The sequence below is a fragment of the Pseudorca crassidens genome, chromosome 10 (assembly GCF_039906515.1).
Source record: "Pseudorca crassidens isolate mPseCra1 chromosome 10, mPseCra1.hap1, whole genome shotgun sequence".
NCBI classification, from domain to species: Eukaryota; Metazoa; Chordata; class Mammalia; order Artiodactyla; family Delphinidae; genus Pseudorca; species Pseudorca crassidens.
The window spans coordinates 44,584,408-44,605,264 of NC_090305.1; the positions used below are offsets into that span (position 1 = coordinate 44,584,408).

The 20,857-nt window shown below is 40.4% G+C and overlaps 1 protein-coding gene and 1 long non-coding RNA gene across 2 annotated transcripts; one reads left to right on the top strand and one right to left on the bottom strand.

The window, feature by feature from the left end:
• The first annotated feature begins 3,128 nt into the window (after nt 1-3,128).
• LOC137232167 (uncharacterized) lies at nt 3,129-20,813 on the top strand. Its single transcript, XR_010946890.1, has 4 exons — nt 3,129-3,623; nt 4,031-4,181; nt 7,811-8,782; nt 20,310-20,813. It is a non-coding gene; the product is annotated as an uncharacterized lncRNA (long non-coding RNA).
• Nucleotides 12,581-14,133, bottom strand: LOC137232166 (large ribosomal subunit protein uL30m). Its single transcript, XM_067753516.1, has one exon. It carries the CDS (start codon nt 14,074-14,076, stop codon nt 13,591-13,593), a length of 486 nt encoding a protein of 161 aa, XP_067609617.1. The 5' UTR covers nt 14,077-14,133; the 3' UTR covers nt 12,581-13,590.
• Nucleotides 20,814-20,857: the final 44 nt, after the last annotated feature.

Consider the following 20,857-nt stretch of genomic DNA (forward strand, 5'->3'; position numbering starts at 1 on the left):
TCTTGTCCCTTCCTAATCCATCCTCCACAGTAACTCAGAAATGGCTATTCTGAAATACACATTTATTCTTATAACTTTTATTGGTCAAGAAGACATTCAGACTCATGACAGAAAACCCAACTAAATCACTTGAATGGACTTATCATTTTGAATAACAAGAAATCTGGAGATGACTTCAGGCTTTGCTTGAGTAGCTCAGTGGTATCATTGCTATGTTACCTGGGATGATTTTGGCCTTTCCGTTAGGGTTATAGCATGACTGGCACAGTTTTACACATGCTGGATTTAAGGCAAGAAGGCAAGGGTTGGAACAAGCCCTGGATATCAAAAAATCAAAAGGTTTGCCAGAAGGCTTTTCAAGTAGATTTTCATTTCACTGGCAAGAACTGTATCAATGTGGCCATCCCTCATTGCAGTAGAGGCTTGGAATGTGAATTTTTACCTTTCCTAGCTTCTGTAATAAAGGTAAGCAAGGGGGGCAAGGGGAGTGGATGGTAGTTTAGCCAGTCTGTGAGGTTTACCATTTTTCTCCCCTACTGAAAATCCTTCACTAGTTCCCCACTTTCTTCAAGATAGTAAAGTTCAACCTTTCTGGTTTCCTTATAGTAAGAGTTCATTTTTTTTGTCATTTTCCCCTACTAGGTAGTGAGTTTCTTGAAAAGAGTCTATAACCCTGGTTATTAGCAATGACTAGCACATAGTAGAAGCTCACTAAATGCTTGCATAGTATTGGACATTTCCTACATATCAGTTCATTTTTTTTTTTTTTTTTTTTTGTGGTACACAGGCCTCTCACTGCTGTGGCCTCTCCCGTTGCAGAGCACAGGCTCCGGACGCGCAGGCTCAGTGGCCATGGCTCACGGGCCCAGCCGCTCTGCGGCATGTGGGATTCTCCCGAACCGGGGCACGAACCCGTGTCCCCTGCATCGGCAGGCGGACTCCCAACCACTGCGCCACCGGGGAAGCCCATATCAGTTCATTTTTATGAATCGTTTACATCTCCAAATTTTCCTATTTCCCAGTGAACTTCTAAGGGAAATAAGATACTCTTTTGTTTTAAATTTCAGGTATATAGTTACGCCTTATATAACCTTTCATGTTTACTTTGAAGAGAAATTGAGGTACTCTTAAAAATGAGTTGAAAATATTTCCTGTTTTTTTAATATTGTAGAGATTTCAGGGTTTGGACAGAGAATTTTCAACAAGATTTTTATATTAAGCATTTTTTAAAAATTGCAATTGATAGTGTGAAAAACAAAAACATCTTATAACCAACTTACCTTATAATCAGTACTGCTACCTGGTTTATTGCTTAAGTTTGTGTTTTAATTTACAAGCATGTTGGTGCCAAGTGATATTTCTTTACTTGTCATGAGTTAATGAGGAAGGTGAGGAACAGTCTTAATATAAAATTTATATTCATCCACATTAGAGGAAAATGGTGCACTTTGGTAATCCTCAAGTTTTGAGAAGTGGTGCCGATTTGACCAAAAAGCATGGGAATGGTTAAATAGGCAAATATAAAATACCATTTTTTCTTGTTGATTTCTTTAAAAGAAAGCAAAAGTTGTAACATTATTTTGTCATTTGTACTAGACACATGACAAGTAGAGCAGGGGTCCCCAACCCCTGGGCCATGGACTGATACTGGTCCGTAGCCTGTTATGAACTGGGCCGCACAGCAGGACGTGAGCGGCGGGTGAGCGAGCAAAGCTTCATTTGCCACTCCCCATTGCTTGCATTACCGCCTGAACCACCCCCCAACACACACACAATACACCCCCCCCCCCCGCCAACGTGGAAAAATTGTTTTCCACAAAACCGGTTCCTGGTGCCAAAAAGGTTGGGGACCGCTGAACTAGAGCATAAAATAGTAGGGGTTAGGTATAGTGAAGTATATGGTTGCAAAGTTTCTATGTATTACATGAAGTGGTACAATGTTAACTACATAAAAAGAAAAGATTGTATAACTAAAAAATATAAATAAAATGGAAGTTTTAAAAATGTTTAAATGTTTTTTTAAAAGGCAGGAAAAGGTACAGAAGAACAAAACAGTGAGTACAAACAAAACTTACAATTATGTTTAAATATAGCCATAGCAATAATTACATTAAATAATAATGGTCTGGACTTCCCTGGTGGTGCAGTGGTTAGGAATCTGCCTGCCAATGCATGGGACATGGGTTTGAGCCCTGGTCCGGGAGGATCCCTTATGCCACAGAGCAACTAAGCCTGTGTGCCACAACTGCTGAGCTTGCATTCTAGAGCCTGTGAGCCACAGCTGCTGAGCCCACGTGCCACAACTACTGAGGCCCGCACACCTAGAGCCTGTGCTCCGAAACACAAGAAGCCACTGCAGTGGAAAGCCCTCACACCACAATGAAGAGCAGCCCCGGTCGCCACAACTAGAGAAGGCCCACACGTGGCAACGAAGACCCAACGCAACCAAAAATAAATAAATTTATAAAAAAAATAAATAATGGTCTAAACACACCAGTTAATAAGGCAGAGATGAACCAAAATGAATAAATAGCAAGACCCAATAATGTGTGTCTAGAGGAGATAGATATAAAATCAAAAGTTGAGGGTAAATGGGTGGGGAATGTACTTTGGGATTCCTCCTGCTATGTACTGGAAACCCTGAACATTGTTTATAAACATAAGAAGACTGAAAGATGGAGAGAAGGCAGACCAGCTATGAACGTTAGAACTCACAGAATGATAGAATGGTGAGTTCCCTGAGTTTTCTATTTGCCTCATATCCCAGGCTTGGAGCTGAAGAAGCTAGCAACCTGGAAATGCCAATGGATGCAGACAAGAAAGCCCTGCAAAAAGCCTGTCTTCTCTTCAAAAGATCAGGGAGGGGCAGGTTAGCAAGACAGAAAACATATTATTTTACACAATAACCTCTCTGCTTCAGCCAAATACCACAGAGAACACTGCAGCTTCACCCAAACCACCAAAGGCCAAGTGGGGAGCCTGGACTTCCACCTTTGCCAGCTTATAATGAAGTACCACTGACCTGAATCCCATCCCACTGGGCTGATGTCAGAGGAGGCCTAATGGAGAGTCATGACGTTTACCTTTGCTCAGCATTAAGGAGCCCCTTCCCCCAACTTCAGGTATTAACAGAAACTAACTAGGGAGCTTGGACTTCTTTACTACCTGGTAGTAACCAGGCAACAAACAACATCCCCCTTTCTGCTCCTGAAGTGGTGTCAGCGGAAACCAACTGAAGCAGAAAGTTTGTGATCTAGAGTCTCATAATATAATAACCAATATGTCTATTTCTGTTTCAATAAAAAGTCACATGTCATTCCTAGAACCAGGAATATCTTGAGTGAAAAAGACAATAGATACCAACACTGAGCTGCCATAGATGCTAGAATTATCTGACACAGATTTTAAAGCTTCAACAAGAAATTAAGACGTGTTTTTGAAATGAATGAAAACATAGAATGTCTCCGCACAAAAAAGAGGAAGTCTCAGCAAAGAAGTAGAAGATATAAAGAACCAAATGGAAATTTTAGTAATGAAAAATACAATAACCAAAATAAAAAACTTAATGGATTGGCTCAAGAGAGGAATGGATGGGACAGAGGAAGGAATCAGTGAAGTTGAAGGTAAACAATAGAAATTACACAATCTGAACAAGAGAGGAAATAGACTGGGGCAAAAAAGAATCCAGCCACAGGTACCTGTGGGACTATAACAAAGAAGCTAATATTCATGTCATCAGAGAACCAGAAGGAAAGGAGGAGGGCAGGGCTAGAAAAGTAAGATACATTGTCTGAAAACTTTCCCCATTGAGCAAAGACAAATCTCAATTCAAGAAGCTGAGTGTATTTAAGAAATACACACCAGTTACAAAGTCAGATTTTGTAAAACTAAAGACAGAAGTCTTGACAGCACTGAGGAAGAAAGGCACCTTACATTTAGAGAAAAATAGAAGAGGCCAGAAAGAGGCACAACATTTTTCAAATACTGACAGAACTGTCAACATAGATTATCTGGTGAAAATATCTTTCAGGAATGAAGGAGAAATCAAAACATTCTCAGGTGAAGGAAAACTAAGGAAATTTGTCATCAACAGACCAATGCTAAAATGAACGTTTAAGGGAAGTTCTGTAAACAAACGATTAAAGGAGGAATCTGGGAACATCAGGAAGGAAGAAAATATAGTAAGTAAAAAGGGTAAGCATGAAGCAGTATTGTGTTGTTTGAAAGTGGACTTAGATTTGTTGTAAATATATGTTGCAAACACTAAGAGAAACCACTAAAATATTTAAAAAAAATTTTTAAAGTATAATTGATATGCTAAGAAGATAAAATAGGATCATATAAAATGCTCAATTAAAACCAGAGAAGGGAGAAAAGATTGGAAAACAAAAACAAAAGCAAAAACAAAAAAAAGGGGACTTCCTGGTGGTCCAGTGATAAAGAATCTGCCTTCCAGTGACTGGGACACAGTTTTGATATCTGGTTGGGGAACTAAGATCCCTCGTGCTGTGGGGCAGCTAAGCCCACACGTCACAACTACTGAGCTCGCCCGCCTCAACGAGAGAGCCCACGAGCCGCAGACTACAGAGCCCACGTGCTTTGGAGCCTGCACCACAACTAGAGAGAGAAAGCCTGCACACTTCAACTAGAGAGAAGCCTGCGTGCTGCAACGAAGACCCAACGCAGCCAAAAAAATAAATGAAATAAATATTTTTTTAAAAAAAAAAAAAAGAAGGAAGAACAAGGTAACATGTAGAAAAGTTACAAATGTAGTATATGTTAATCTGTCTATACCAATAGTCACTTTATTTTTATTTTTGGCCACACCACACGGCTTGCAGGATCCTAGTTCCCCAACCAGGGATTGAACCTGGGCCCCCTGCAGTGGGAGTACAGGGTCCTAACCACTGGACCACCAGTGAATTCCCCCAATAGTCGCTTTAAATGTGAATGGTCAAAATATACTAATTAAAAGAGATTGTCGAGTAGATTAAAAAAAGTAAGAACCAACTGTGTGTTTTCTACAAGAAATATTTAGGTATAAATCCAACAAAATATGTGTAAGGGAATATATGTGTTAGGAAATATATATGTAAGGAAAAATTGTGTACAGAAATGTATGAGGAGAACTAAAATTCTGAAGAAAGAAATCCAAGAAGATCTAAGTAAGTAGAGAGATATTCTGGGTTCATGGATAGCAAGACTCAATATTGTTAAGATATCAGTTCTTCCAGTTTGATTTGTAGATTCAGTGTAATCCAGATGAGAATTCTAGCAGGTTACTTTGTGGATATCAACAAACTGATTCTAAAGTTTATATGGCAAAGCAAAGACCCAGAATAGCCAACACCGTATTGAAGAAAAAGAGCAAAGTTGGAGGAGTGACTACCCAGCTTCATGACTCACCAAAAATGACAGTTTGGTAGTGACAGAGTGGGCAAATAGATAATGGAACAGAACACAGGACCCAGAAATGGATCCACAAACATACAATCAGCTGACCTTTGACAGGAGCAAAAGCAATTCAACAAAGAAAGGGTAGTCTTTTCAACAGATGGTGCTGAAACCACCAAACATCCACATGCACAAGAGTGCTGTGGTGCTTCCAGAGCATAGAGTACTACTCAGCAGTAAGGAGGAACAGATTTTTGTTATTTAAAACAACTTAATTCTGAGTGACAGAAGTCAATCTCAGAGGATTACGTATCGTAGGATTCCATTTGTATAACATTCTTGAAATGACAAAATTCTTAAGATTAAGGAGTTAAGGAGGTTAAGGAGGTGGTGAGGATGTCAGGGAAGTGAGTGTGACTGTAAAAGGACAGTGGTAGGGATCTGTGGTGATGGAAATATTCTGTATCTTGACTGTCACTCAGTATCCTGGTTGTGATATTGTACTATAGTTTTGCAAGATTCACCAAGGGAACACTGAGAAGAAGATACATGGTGTCTCTGGGTATTGAAATCCTTACAACTGCATGTGAATCTAAATTATCTCAAAAATAAATTCAATTAAAAAAGAAAAAACCCTCATCTAGACATACTTCATGAGTTAGTCAAATACAGCACTGCCCAGTAGTATACGGCTGTATTTTTTTCTCTTCTAGGCTGGTTAACTCAACAGAACCCTAAGTGTAATTATACTTCTTTACCCCTATATATTCCTTTTGGTGGGGGGGGGTGGGGCTGGCTGTTTTCCTATAGTCATTATTAGGAAAGAATATAAACCAAAAAATCACCAAATTTCTACAAATTTTAACGTGTCCAAGAGCCTAGCAACCCATGCCCCATGCCCTGTGATAGACTGTGTCCTCCACCCAGTACTGAGTTCAAGGTAGCTGTCATTGGTCTAGTCTTGAAGGGACGACTTAAAGATGATCTAATAGGATCTCTTTTTTGTACACAGCGAAACTGAAGTTCCAAGAGGTTAAATGAATTGCCATAATCACAGAGTCATGAACAGATAACCAACACTTAGCCATATCGTTTTTTGTATTTACTACTATTGAAACAGTGATTTTAAGTCATGTTCTGCCTTTTAATATCTACATGACCTTGAAGAACTGATCTTTCAACAAGGATAATATACTAACCTCATAAATGGTTCCAGGTTTTGTGGGGCTTATTGCTTATTGAATTTGGCAAGCTGTTTAAGAAAACCCCCACAAAACTATGAATACAGTATTAGATGCAATTTGAAATATTATTTAGGCCAAGATAAGCATACATATTGTCTTTTCATTTGACAACTTTGTAATATACTTTTCTATAGTAATAGGAGTAATAGGAAGCTCATTTTGAGTATCTTTTAACATAGTTGATGGAAATTTGCTTTTTATTTTTGACAGTTTACAGAGGTTTCTTTCAAATTCTCAACCGTTTGTTAGTAATACGGTGTAATTTTTTTTGATTGTTGTCAAATTTGAGGAAACTTCTATTGAGTTTCTTTGAAATCTGAGCTGTAAGATTTTGGTGCATTTTAAATTTTCTACAGAGTGAGTGCTCTTAAATATTCTTCAAGTTGACCACATTCAGAGTATTTCTAGAAGACATCCCAAACTGAGATGGCCAGCAATAACGTAATTAATTACACATGGAAGAGATTACAAAACACAAAAGTATATCCCAGTCAACCCTTAATAAAATCTTAGAAGTGCTCACTGCCACTTTGTGGAGGAGCAGGAGAAGGCACAAAGGAGCAGTTGAAGTGGAAAGAGACAGCGCTCTTAATGGTTAAAATGTGTGATTTTTGCAAATTTTACAAAAACATAACCATGTGAACATATTTCTAGGGCCCCTTTGTTGGAAGGTATCCAATGCAAGTAAACTGTTAGCTTCACACTAATTCTGCCACAACCTCGTTCGTTGGGTTTGTTAGTTTTAAATGAGGTAAGGGAGGCTTGGACATTTTCCAGAAACTTAACAAGCAATCAATAAATGTGACTTGAAGAATGACAGAATAGTTGATAACTTTTTAAAGATGATGGTTATGTATGGGTGTACTGGGGGTTCATTTTACTTTGTGTTTTAAAACTTCTGTAATACTTTTTTTTTAATGTCACTTGAGATAAAAATATATCTAAAATACTTTAGTTTCTATGGTGGACTTCCTCTGAATAAATTATACAGTTCTCAATTCTCCTCATGAATAATAGTTACTAATAATTTGCATTTTTGAGCAAAAGTAGATATAGTAGATATCTACTAATATAAAAATAGATATAAAAATAACATGTAACTATTAAAAGTATTATAAAACTGCCATAAATTTGCCCTGTTTTTTTAAATTTGCTTTTTATGGGTTTTACAGTTACCTGAAACAAAAGCACCTTCAGTTGTAAGTCTTAACGTTGGATCTTGTTGGAGACTCTGCAGCCTCCCTGGCAGTGAGCACAAGGACAGGTGCAGTGACAGGCTGGGAGACACCCATGACATCGCTGGGCTGTGCTGATCGGAGCACAAACTCGTGAAGAAGCTGCAAGTAGATTCCACCCTCAGTACAAGTGACGCATCAAACCAGAGAATTTCTAGCAGGCCCATGAGCATGCAATATGGTTTCTTGGAAATACGCATTTCCCCATCCCAAAATAAAATAGGTATACTGAAAAAATTTAAGTCTATTCCTGCCTCAAACCAAATTCCAGAAAAAAATTAAAGATGGAGTAAAGAGCTAAAAGTGAAGCCATAACAGAAAAGTAAACAGTGGTGGATATTTTTATGTTCTCTAAAGGAAAAGGACTTCCTAAGTCTATAGTTAGTGCAACAAAAGTGCCAAAGAAAAATTTATTAACATCTGAGTTCCTGCCCTGTGTTCTGCGTCCTCCGTGGAGATGACAGTCTCACAGAGAGTTCTACCCTGTGCTGGAATGTGCACTCAGTGTTTTCATCTGTTCTATGGCAATGTTTTTCTGTGAATGGCTTTCTTGCGTTTGACAATTTTGCAGCTCTTTCCCACATTTTTTCTTATAAAATCACTTACCGATGCTGTGCCATAGCCTTTCATGAACACTTGTTTCTTAATGACTTGGTTTTTCCCAGCTCAGCTATTTGCATCTGGGTTTGTGGATGGTAGGAGGGGCCCTCTTTGCTTCACAGAGACCACTGACTCTGGCTGCTGTGGCTCTTCTGAGGAATGTTTTGTGTAGCCCTGCTTCCTCTGTCGTCTGACCCAGGCTCAGTCGGAGAGGACTTGTCACTGGTCCTGCATCCCCAGGTCCTTCACCAGCACAGCAGACAGAGGACAGAGCCCCTGCTCTTCCAGATGAGCCCTGCACCTCAGGGGGTATGTTTTTGCTGGACCTTTCTGAGATCTGCTGCCGGGAGCCCTCCACATACTCTCTGTGCCTGTTCTCTCTGCATCTGACTTCTGCTGAAGCTCAGCTCACCTCCCCCCTCAGTTGTTAGATTTACAGATTCTAGATTTTGCATTTCTGGAGGAGTTTCTGCCTTTCAGGAAGTATACTTGCCTGGTACTTTCTGAGATCTGCCACTCATGAGGCCCATTGACATTTCCTTTGCATTTTCTGTTTAATTTTAATTGCGTTTCTTTAGAGTTTTTATTTTATTTATTTATATTTCTTTTTGGCTGTGTTGGGTCCTCGTTGCTGTACGCAGGCTTCCTTTAGTTGCAGCGAGCAGGGAGCTTACTCTTTGTTGCGGTGTGCGGGCTTCTTATTGCAGTGGCTTCTCTTGTTGCAGAGCACGGGCTCTAGGCACGCGGGCTCAGCAGTGTGTCTCGCAGGCTCTAGAGCGCAGACTTAGTAGTTGTGGTGCATGGGCTTAGTTGCTTCGTGGCATGTGGGATCTTCCCGGACCAGGGCTTGAACCTGTGTCCCCTACATTGGCAGGCGGATTCTTAACCACTGTTGCCACCAGGCAAGTCCGTGTTTATTTAGTTTTGCAGATTTTTTCTGTCACCTATTTGCTGAGAAAGTGGGGCATTTAAAAAGAATCTTTATTTGGTTACTTATTTGTTATTTTTCCTCATTGTTTTGTTTGCTTTCTCAGAGGAGGAGTAGAGAGGTAGCAAGGTTACCAGCGTTTATACCAGAGTTACATCTACTGTTGCTATTTGGATGCCCAGTGCAACTCTGTTTCTCCTTTTACTCAGAACCTGTGACCTCATACTCCTTGGGGCTCTTGTAATCTTTGTCTCTGATATACTGGAATTGGAAGAACATGTGCCTGTTGTTTAGCTTTTTAAATTTATTGTACTGGGTACATGATGGATCTCTCAAATCTGGGAAAATTTATTTTATTACTTTTTATACAAATTATAATGTTCTCCCACCCTTCAGTTTCTCTCTTTCTGGAAGTCCAATTATCCTGGAAATCCAGTTACCTTGAACTGAATCTCTGTCTTATATCTTTTTCTGCAATTTTTTGTGAGTCTCCCAAGCTGCTTTTTCTGTTTCTGAGACATTTCCTTGCCTATGTAAATTCCAGCCATCTATTGAATTTTTAATTTCAACTGTCAAAAGTCGAATTTCCAAGACCTATTTCTTGTTCCCTGATTATTTCTTTTTCATTAAAATACTATGTTTATTTCTGGATGCCCTTTATCCCTCTAGAAAAAAATTCTTTTAAATATTATTTTCTGGGCAGTATCTGTTTCACGGAACCAAGATCTCTTTTTCTTGTTACCTTAGATTTACTTTTTCTCTCCAGGGCCTTTCCATTTGATCCTTGGATGTTCTCTCATATTTAAATGTTATGGGGAACTTCACTCTTGAATCGCTGGGTAGAAAGCTGTCTGTTTGGGTAGTTATCCTGTGTATCAGTCTTGAGACTGAGTCCTTTGTTTGGTGCTGCATTGCTCTCCAGAAGATCCTGTGGTTCTTCCGGCTGTTAATACTTTGCACATGTGACAGCAAAAGGGGGCTGGAAGTGACCGTGTTCCCAAAACAGACTTTCAGTGAATTCTCTTTTCAGCTCTCACTCATGCCCACAACTGCACCTGGTGTCCTGGGCCCTGGATGTCTCCTTTTAACTTAATGCAGAGAATGTCTTGTGAGTAGAGATGTGGAGATGTGTAGGAGGAGGGATTTATGGCTCCTGCATGCAGTCTTTCAACCTATCTTTGTTATATGGAACCTTATCTACATCATCCATTATACCAGGTCAGTTCTGAGCCCCTCCTGGGTTTTCTGGGGCAAACTGGTTTGCTTCCTCTGCCCTGTGAAATCAGTTACTACTCTATTTAATTTCTCACAACATTTTTTCAAATGGCTGATGCAGATAATACCAGATAATACACTGTAAGGTTGTATGGATCAAATGAAGTTATATGTGTAAGATGCAAAATACAGCACCTGGCATGGAGTAATCATTCTATAAATGGTAGTTATACATGTAAAATGACCTCTCAAAATCCCAGATTACTTCCCAAGATGATGAAGACAAAAGAAAAATCTCTGTTGCTGTCTTTGTGGACTTATTTATTTTTTTATATTCATCTTGAAAAAAAAATTGCGGGAGAAATGAAATGAAATCATGCTTTAATTTGCCATTTTAATGTCTTAATTACTAGAGGTTATAACACCTGATAATTATAACTCAAAATTCTTTGTTTTTTAAGAATATTTTGACTATTTTTATAAGTTTATTAGTCCAGATGAGGTTTTGTTTTTTATTTTTGGCTGTGTTGGGTCTTCGTTGCTGTGTGCGGGCTTTCTCTAGTTGTGATGAGTGGGGGCTACTCTTGTTGTGGTGTGGGCTTCTCATTGCAGTGGCTTCTCTTGTTGCAGAGCACGGGCTCTAGGCACATGGGCTTTAGTAGTTGTGGCACACAGGCTCAGTAGTTGTGGCGCAAGGGCTTAGTTGCTCCACGGCACGAGGTATCTTCCCGGACAAGGGCTCGAACCCGTGTCCCCTGCATTGTCAGGGGGATTCTTAACTACTGTGCCACCAGGGAAGCCCCCAGATTAGTTTTATGATCATTTTGATTGGAATTACACTTAAATAGTTTTCAAATTGAGAAAGAAGTTATATCTCTGCAAAACTGATTCTTCCAATTCAGGAACAAGTTCAGTTTAAATTATAGCTTTTCTTTGTTTAGTAAATATTTGCATTTTTTTCATATAGGTCTTACACACGAATTTAAATCCTACGTTTTTTATATTTTGTAGGTTGTTGCTGTAAACATTTTTTTCTGTTATTTGTTTTGTTTTATTGAAGTATAGTTGATCGGTAATGTCATGTTAGTTTCATATATACAGCAAAGTGATTCAGTTTGACATATATACACTTTTTTAGATTTTTTTCCATTATAGATTATTACAAGATATTGAATATAGCTCCGTGTGCTATACAGTAGGACCTTGTTGTTTATCTATTTTATATATTACTATATAATAATGTATATTATTATATATATATAATGTATGTGTATCTGTTCATCACAAACTCCTAATTTATCCCTTCACCCCTTCCCCTTTGGTAACCATAAGTTTGTTTTCTATGTTAGTGAATGTGTTTCTGTTTCGTAAATAAGTTCATTTGTATCTTTTTTTTCTTTTAGATTCCACAAATGAGTGATATCATATATTTGTCTTTCTCTGACTTACTTCACTTAGTATGATAATCTCTAGGTCCATCCATGTTTCTGCAAATGGCATCATCTCATTCTCTTTTATGACTGAGTAATATTCCATTGTATATATACACTACATCTTCTTTATCTGTTCCTCTGTTGATGGACGTTTAGGTTGCTTCCACGTCTTGGCTGTTGTGAATAGTGCTGCTTTGAACGTAGGGGTGCATGTATCTTTCCAAATTAGAATTTCCCCTGGATATATGCCCAGGAGTGGGATGCTGAATCATATGCTAACTCTACTTTTAGTTTTTTAAGGAACTTCCATGCTGTTCTCCATAGTGGCTGCACCAATTGATATTCCCACCAATAGTGTAGGAGCGTTCCCTTTTATCCACACACCTCTCCAGCATTTATTGGAGTTCTTTTTTTTTTTTTAATTGAAGTCTCCAGCATTTATTATTTGTAAATGATGATGGCCATCCCGACTGGTGTGAGGTGGTACCTCATTGTAGTTTTTTTTTTTTTTTTTTTTTTTACGGCTTTATTGGAGTATAATTGCTTTACAATGGTGTGTCAGTTTCTGCTTTATAACAAATCCACTTGAGTTTTTTTCTGGCAAGCTCTCCAGGCTGGGAAAACAGCAGACTGGGTTACCTGTGGTGAAGGAAGGAGCAGAGATACTCTAAGGAGGTCGAGGCTGAGTAGAATGATCCTTAGCAGCTTAGACCCGAGAGCCACAAGAATTAGTATCCGGAGTGCAGGCTGGCCACAGACCACCAGACACACCTGGAGCTGGATAAGTTCCCTTTATTGCATCTCAGGAAAAGTCCTTTGGGAAGGACTTTAAAGGATCTGGGCTCTTATTAGATGATTTTGATGAGTGTTCAAAGAAGCATGGTTTGCTCTGGATTGGATGCTGTCAGGAAAAGAGAGATGGCTCTATGATTGGTGTCTTCATGAATCTCATCTAGAAGGTGAGAGGCATGAAGCGAGGCTAACGCTGTGTGATGAGAAGCAGCAGGCCCCACATTACCCAGAAGAGGGGATATGCCTCATTTTTCCGGCTTGAACAATGCTTGTGTTTTCGTCTGCGCTCGGATGTGATTATGGAGGGAGCTTGTCTTCGCCTTGATCCATCAGTTACAGAGCAGCTTCATCTGATGTTGGTGACCTGTGAAATTGCTTACGTTCAATAGGCAACACCTGTCAGTGCTGGGCCGGCTCCTAGACACACGGAGGCTTTCCAGTCCAGCTCCTGGCTGTCACAGCTGCTCTTCTCTGATGCCCCTCTTCAGCCAAAGGCAGACAAAGTCAGACCACAAGGCATCAATCCACGACGTCCAGATTTTCACTGGTCAAGATTTTGTCAGTTAAGACCAGGAGGATGTCCAGAGGGCATAGTCTTTGTTGGACTAGGGCCAGTTGTAGGATGAGTTGTTGAGTCACCTGATGTGCCGACGGCTGCACCGCAGCATTTAAGTTTTTGGACAGGATACACTGAGCAACATCTTGAGATAGAAATGACTTGCACTTTTTACTCTGAAGCCGCGAGGCCATCAGGACTTATTCACTTCCTGGTCCGTGGGGTTCTGAAGCCACCCCACCACCAGCTCTCCAGTGCTCTTGAGGCACGTGCTGGACATGTCCTCCTCTCTTGGGAGACCCTGCGGCAGCTTCAGGGGCTTGATTCTTATCAAATGTTTAACCACTTTCAGTTTTGCATTCACCGAAGGGATATTCTTGTGAACTTGAGGAGTATGTGCTTTCTGTAACCCAAGCATCTTTATTATATCTTTCTCCCAATATGGACGTCTTTTTGTACTTTTTATTCTGGTAACAATATGCAGTTTATGAGGCTGCTGGGGATCCCCACCATATTTTTCATGATCTTCAGGTGAAGGTTGAAAAACTTTATCTGGAATTCTTGACTTCATAAATTTGTGACGAATCCAATCTGTACGAACAAGGGGCTCCACACCTTTTGTCACCATTTGTAGTCTGCCTGGGGGCCTCTGAACTATTGAGCGCAAAATCCCTGCCATGAGTGTGGTGATTGTTCTCCTTAGGGGCAGCAATTCCTAAATGTCTTTCAGCCTGAAGCTCCCTCATTGTAGTTTTGATTTGCGTTTCTCTAATAATTGGTGATGTTGAGCTTCTTTTCATGTGCCTGTTTGCCATGTGTATGTCTTCTTTGGAGAAATGACTATTTAGGTCTTCTCAGTTTTTGATTGGGTTGTTTGGCTTTTTGATATTGAGTTGTATGAGCTGTTGGTGTATTTTGGAAATTAAGCCCTTGTCAGTTGCACTGTTTGCGAATATTTTCTCCCAGTATATAGGTTGTCTTTTCCTTTTGCTTATGGTTTCCTTTGCTGTGCAAAAGCTTATAAGTTTGATTAGGTGCCATTTGTTTATTGCTTTTATTTCTTCTGCCTTGGAAGATTGACCTAAGAAAACATTGCTATATTTCATGTCAGACTATGTTTTGCCTGTGTTCTCATCTAGGAGTTTTATGCTTTCATGTCTTATATTTATGTCTTTAAACTATTTTGGGGGGGGGGTGGGATTAACATTTTTTTTTATCAAATAATTTTTTTATTGGAGTATACTTGCTTTACAGTGTTTTGTTAGTTTCTGGTGTACAGTCAAGTGAATCAGCTATATGTATAAATATATTCCCTCTATCTTTGACCTCCCTCCCCCTGCCCCATCCCACCCATCTAGGTCATCACAGAACACCGAGCTGAGCTCCCTGTGCTATACAGCAGGTTCCTACTAGCTATCTATTTTACACATGGTAGTGTGTTTATGTCAAACCTAATCTCCCAATTCTTCCCACCCTCCCCTTCCCCCACTGCATCCACACGTCCGTTCTCAACCTCTGCGCTTCTGTTCCTACCCTGAAAATAGGTTCATCTGTACCATTTTTTGGATTCCACATATATATATGTGTTAATATATGATATTTGTTTTTTTTCTTTTTGACTTACTTCATTCTGTATGACAGACTCTAGGTCCATCCACATCTCTAAAAATGACCCAATTTCGTTACTATTTTTTTTTTTTTTCTGCGGTATGGGGGCCTCTCACTGTTGTGGTCTCTCCCGTTGTGGAGCACAGGCTCCAGACGCGCAGGCTCAGCGACCATGGCTCACAGGCCCAGCCGCTCCGTGGCATGTGGGATCCTCCCGGACTGGGGCACGAACCCGTGTCCCCTGCATCGGCAGGCGGACTCTCAACCACTGCGCCACCAGGGAAGCCCCCCAATTTCGTTACTTTTTATCTCTGAGTAATATTCCAGTATATATATGTACCACATCATCTCTATCCATTCATCTATCGTTGGACAGTTAGGTTGTTTCCATGTCCTGGCTGTTGTAAATAGTGCTGCAATGAACATTGGGGTACCTGTCTCTTTTTTAATTATGGTTTTCTCAGGGTATATGCCCGGTAGAGGAATTGCTGGGTCATACGGTTGTTCTATTTTTTGTTTTTTAAGGAACCTCCATACTGCTTTCCACAGTGGTTGTATCAATTTACATTCCCACCAACATTGCAAGAGGGCTCTCTCTTCTCCACACCCTCTCCAGCATTTATTGTTTGTAGACTTTTTGTTGATGGCCATTCTGACTGGTATGAGGTGATACCTCATTGTAGTTTTGATTTGCATTTCTCTAATAATTAGTGATGTTGAGCATCTTTTCATGTGCCTCTTTGCCATTTGTATGTCTTCTTTGGTGAAATGTCTATTTATAGGTCTTCTGCCCATTTTTTGATTGGGTTGCTTGCTTTTTTAATATTGAGCTACATGAGCTGTTTATATATTTTGGAGATTAATCCTTTGTCTGTTGCTTCATTTGCAAATATGTTCTCCCATTCTGAGGGTTGTCTTTTCATCTTGTTTTTGATTTCCTTTGCTGTGCAAAAACTTTTAAGTTTAATTAGGTCCCATTTGTTTATTTTTGTTTTTATTTTCATTACTCTAGGAGGTGGGTCAAAAAGGATCTTGCTGTGGTTTATGTCAAAGAGTGTTTTTCCTATGTTTTTCTCTAAGAGTTTTAAGTTTATAGTGTCTGGTCTTACATTTAGGTCTTTAATCCTTGTCTTGTTCCTTATCTTAGAGGAAATACTTGCAGTTTTTCACCATTGAGAATGATGTTTGTTGTGGGTTTGTTGTATATGGCCTTTATTAGGTCCTGTATTGGATTCTGTTTGCTAGTATTTTTTGAGGATTTTTGCATCTATGTTCATCAGTGATATTGGTCTGTAATTTTCTTTTTTTGTGATATCTTTATCTGGTTTAGGTATCATGGTGGTGGTGGCCTTGTAGAATGAGTTTAGGAGTGTTTCTCCCTCTGCAGTTTTTTGGAAGAGTTTGAGAAGAATCAGTGTTAACTCTTCTCTAAATGTTTGATAGAATTTGTCTATGAAGCAATCTGGTCCTGGAGTGTTGTTTGTTGGGAGTTTTTAAATCACAGATTCAATTTCAATACTTGTAATTGGTCCCAGATTAGGCCCGGGACTTCAACAGGCTCCCCAGGGCTCAAGTGGCCAGGGAAAACTCTAGCTGCACTCCCTTCCGATCCTCCGCTTTCCTGAGGGTCTCCCCTGTCCCCATTGATCCCTAATTGTGGGTGAGCCGCTCCAGGCATGGTACCCTTCCCCTCCACCCAGCTGCCCCTCATGGGTGCTGGTCCAATTCGGCCAGCTTTTAGTTTTTCTCCCCCTTTCTCCCTCCCACTCCCACAGGACCCACGTGGCTGGAGGAGGTCTTGATGGGCAGAGGATCAGGCCCAGGACCTCAGCAGGCTCCCCAGGGCCCAAGTGGGCAGGGTAAATGCTGGCCTCATTCCCTTCTGATTCTCTGCCCTCTCCAGGGTCTCCCCTGTTTCCCCTCTGGGCGTGGGAACCCCTCCCCTCCCCCAACTGCTCCTCAGGGCTGCTGGTCCCATCCCACCTCTACTTCTCCTCCCCCCTCCCTCCCCCAACATCCTGCCCAGTCGCTTGGGCATCTTCCCATTCCCTTAGTTGTCTGTGGTTCCCCACCAGTGCCTGGTAGGTGCACTAGTTGTGCAGAGATGTGAATTCCACATCCTCCTAGTCCACCATCTTGACTCCACCCCAAGATTCTAAATTATTTTTTTAACATCTATGTATTTATTTGGCTGTGTCGGGTCTTAGTTGCGGCACGCAGGATCTTTGTTGTCACGTGCAGGATCTTTGCTGTAGTATGCAGGATTTAGTTGTGGCATGTGGGATCTTTAATTATGGCATGTGAACTCTCAGTTGTGGCATATGGGATCTAGTTCCCTGAGCAGGAATCAAACCCGGGCCCCCTGCATTGAGAGCACGGAGTCTTAGCCACCAGACCACCAGGGAGGTCCCAAGTCTTTAAACTATTTTGAGCTTATTTTTGCGTATGGTGTGAAGGAGTGTTCTAACTTCATTGATTTACATGCAGCTGTCCAGTTTTCCCAGCGCTGATTGCTGAAGACACTGTCTTTTCTCTATTGCATATTCTTGCCTCCTTTGTCGAAGATTAATTGACCTTAGGTGTGTGGGTTGATTTCTGGGCTCTCTATTCTGTTCCATTGATCCATATGTTTGTTTTTGTGCCCGTACCATGCTGCCTTGATTGCTCTAGCTTTGTAGTATTGTCTGAAGTCTAGAAGGGTTATGCCTCCAGCTTTGTTCTCTTTCCTCAGGATTGGTTTGGCAATTCTGGGTCTTTTGTGGTTCCATATCAATTTTTGGATTATTTGTTCTAGTTCTGTGAAAAATGTCATGGGTAATTGGATGGGGTTCACATTAAATCTGTGGGTTGCTTTGGGTAGTATGGTCATTTTAACAATGTTAATTCTTCCAATCCAAGCTCATGAGTTATCTTTCCATTTCTTTGAATCATCTTCAGTTCCCTTTATCAGTGTTTCATTGTTCTCAGCGTCTGTCTTTCACCTCTTTGGTCAGTTTTATTCCTATGTGTTTTATTTCTTTTTGATGTGATTTTTAAAAGGGTTGGGTTTTTTTACTTTTTCTTTCTGTTGTTGCATTGTTAGTGTAAAGAAGTACAACAGCTTTTTGTATGTTAATCTTGTATCGTAATACCTTGGTGAATTTGTTTATCAGTTCTAATAGGTTTTTGTGTTGAGTCTATAGTTTTCTAGAGAGAGTATCATGTCATCTGCATATATTGACAGTTTTACCTCTTTCCTTCCAATTTTTTTTTTTTTTTGCGGTACGTGGGCCTCTCACTGTTGTGGCCTCTCCCATTGCGGAGCACAGGCTCCGGACGCGCAGGCTTAGTGGCCATGGCTCATGGGCGCAGCCGCTCCATGGCATGTGGGATCTTCCCGGACCGGGGCACGAACCCGTGTCCCCTGCATCGGCAGGCGGACTCTCAACCACTGCGCCACCAGGGAAGCCCTTTGCTTCCAATTTGGATACCTTTTATCTCTTTTTCTTGTCTGATTGCTGTGGCTAGGACTTCCAATGCTATGTTGAATAAAAGTGGTGAAAGTGTGTATCCTTATCTTGTTCCAGATATTAGCAGGAAGGTTTTCAGCTTTTCACTGTTGAGTATTATGTTGACTCTTGGTTTGGCATAGATAGCTTTTATTATGTTGAGGTATGTTCCCTATATAGCCACTTTGGTGACAGTTTTTATTGTGAATAGATGTTGAATTTTATCAGTGCTTTTTCTCATCTATTGAGATGATCATGTGGTTTTTGTCATTTCTTTTTTTGATTTGGCGTATCACGTTGATTGATTTGCATAATGTTGAACCATCCTTGTGGCTCTGGAATGAATCCAACCTGATCATGGTATATGATCATTTTTATGTGTTGTTGGATTCGGTTTGCTAATATTTTTTTGAGGATTTTTCTAACTATATTTGTCAAAGATACTGGCCTGTAATTTTTTGGTAGTGTCTTTGTCTGGTTTGGGTACCAAGGTGATGGTGGTTACATAGAATGACTTTAGGAATGTTCCCTCCTCTTCATGAGCTCCACCCCTCCGAGCTCTTGGAATGCACAAGCTCTGGAAGGTTGTCCACACATGGAGACAGGGCTGAAGTCTGAGCCGATTGCCTGCATTCCCCTGTGAACACACTGCTATGGTGGAGCCTGCCCCTCCCTTCGCATGATGGACCTGGGCTGTGTCCTGCACACACCCCCAGTTGCAGCCTGGACCACATTCTAGGCCCTTCAGACTGTCTTCGCACAGCCAAACTGAGTCCTCTCCCTGGGTCTGTCCACTGAAGCCTGAGTTTCAGCCCCCAGTTGCCACACACACCAGCAGGCATGCATCATGGGCTGGGAAGTGCAGTGAGGTGGTATTTTGTGACTGCCTTCTTTCACTTACCATAACATTTTAAGGGTTCATCCATCTTGTAGTATGTATTGGCACTTCATTCTTTTTGTGCATGAATAATATTCCATTGCATGTGCATATACTACATTTTATTTATTAATTCATCAAGTGATGAATGTTTGCCTTGCTTTCACCTATTAGCTATTATGAATAATGCTGCTATAAACATTCTTGGAAGTGTTTTTGTATGAACATATGTTTTCACTTCTCCCGGGTATATATCTAAGAGGGGAATTGCTGGATCATATGTTAACTCTTACGTTTAATCATTTGAGGAATTGCTACACTGCTTTCCAAAGTGGCTGCAAAATTTTACATTCCCCTAGCAGTACCATGAGGGTTACTGTTTCTCCACATCCTTGTCAACTCTTGTTATCTGACTTTTTAATCTTAGTTATCCAAGTGGGTGTGAAGTAGTATCTCATTCTGGTTTTGATTTGCACTTACCTGATGACTAATGATTTGAGCATATTTTCATGTGCCTATTGATCATTGTACATCTTTATATATCTTTGTATAGCTTTACATTCTGGATACAAGTCTCTTATCACATATATGATTTGCAAATATTTTCTCCCATTTCTTGGGTTATCTTGTCACTTTCTTGATGGTGTCCTTTGAAGCACAAAAGTTTTTAGTTTTGGTGAAGTCCAGTTTATGAAGTGATTTTTTAAAATTTTCATTTGTTGTACTTTACAAGTTCCATCTTTTTGTATAATTTTTATCTTTTATTGATATTTTCTATTTGATGTAACATTGCCATCATACCTTTATTTACTTCTTAATCATGTTTCCTGTAGTTCTGTGAATGTGTATATAATGGCTGATTTGGCATCTTTTTCTTACAAATCTGTTCTCACAGGCAGTTTCTGTTGACTGCTTTTTTGTTGTTGTTGTTTTTTAAAGTTAACCACTCCCGGACTTCCTTTGTGGCTCAGTGGTTAAGAATCCGCCTGCCAATGCAGGAGATACAGGTTTGAGCCCTGGTCTGGAAAGATCCCACATGCTGTGGAGCAACTAAGCCCATGTGCCACAACTACTGAGCCTGCACTCTAGAGCCCGCGAGCCACAACTGCTGAGCCCGTGTGCCACAACTACTGAAGCCTGTGTGCCTAGAGCCTGTGCTCCACAACAAGAGAAGCCCCCACAATGAGAAGCCCGCACACCACAGCAAAGAGTAGCCCCTGCTTGCCACAACTAGAGAAAGCCTGCACGAGCAACAAAGACCCAACGCAGCTAAATAAATAAATAATGATAACCACTCCTAATTTTTTTAAATTAATTAATTAATTCATTTATTTATGGCTTTGGCCATTATTAGGGCAAGATTTCATTTAATTCCCAATTAAGCAAGTACTTGTAAGTATAAATTCTGTATGAACATAATAAAATCTTCCCAGTGTCTTTCAACTGAGGATAACCCAGGTACCTAAGTTCAAGGAAACCTGTTACTC

What these genes read in the sequence shown, in the direction of transcription:
- LOC137232166 (XM_067753516.1), bottom strand. Translation starts at nt 14,076, where the DNA reads ATGGCAGGGATTTTGCGCTCAATAGTTCAGAGGCCCCCAGGCAGACTA.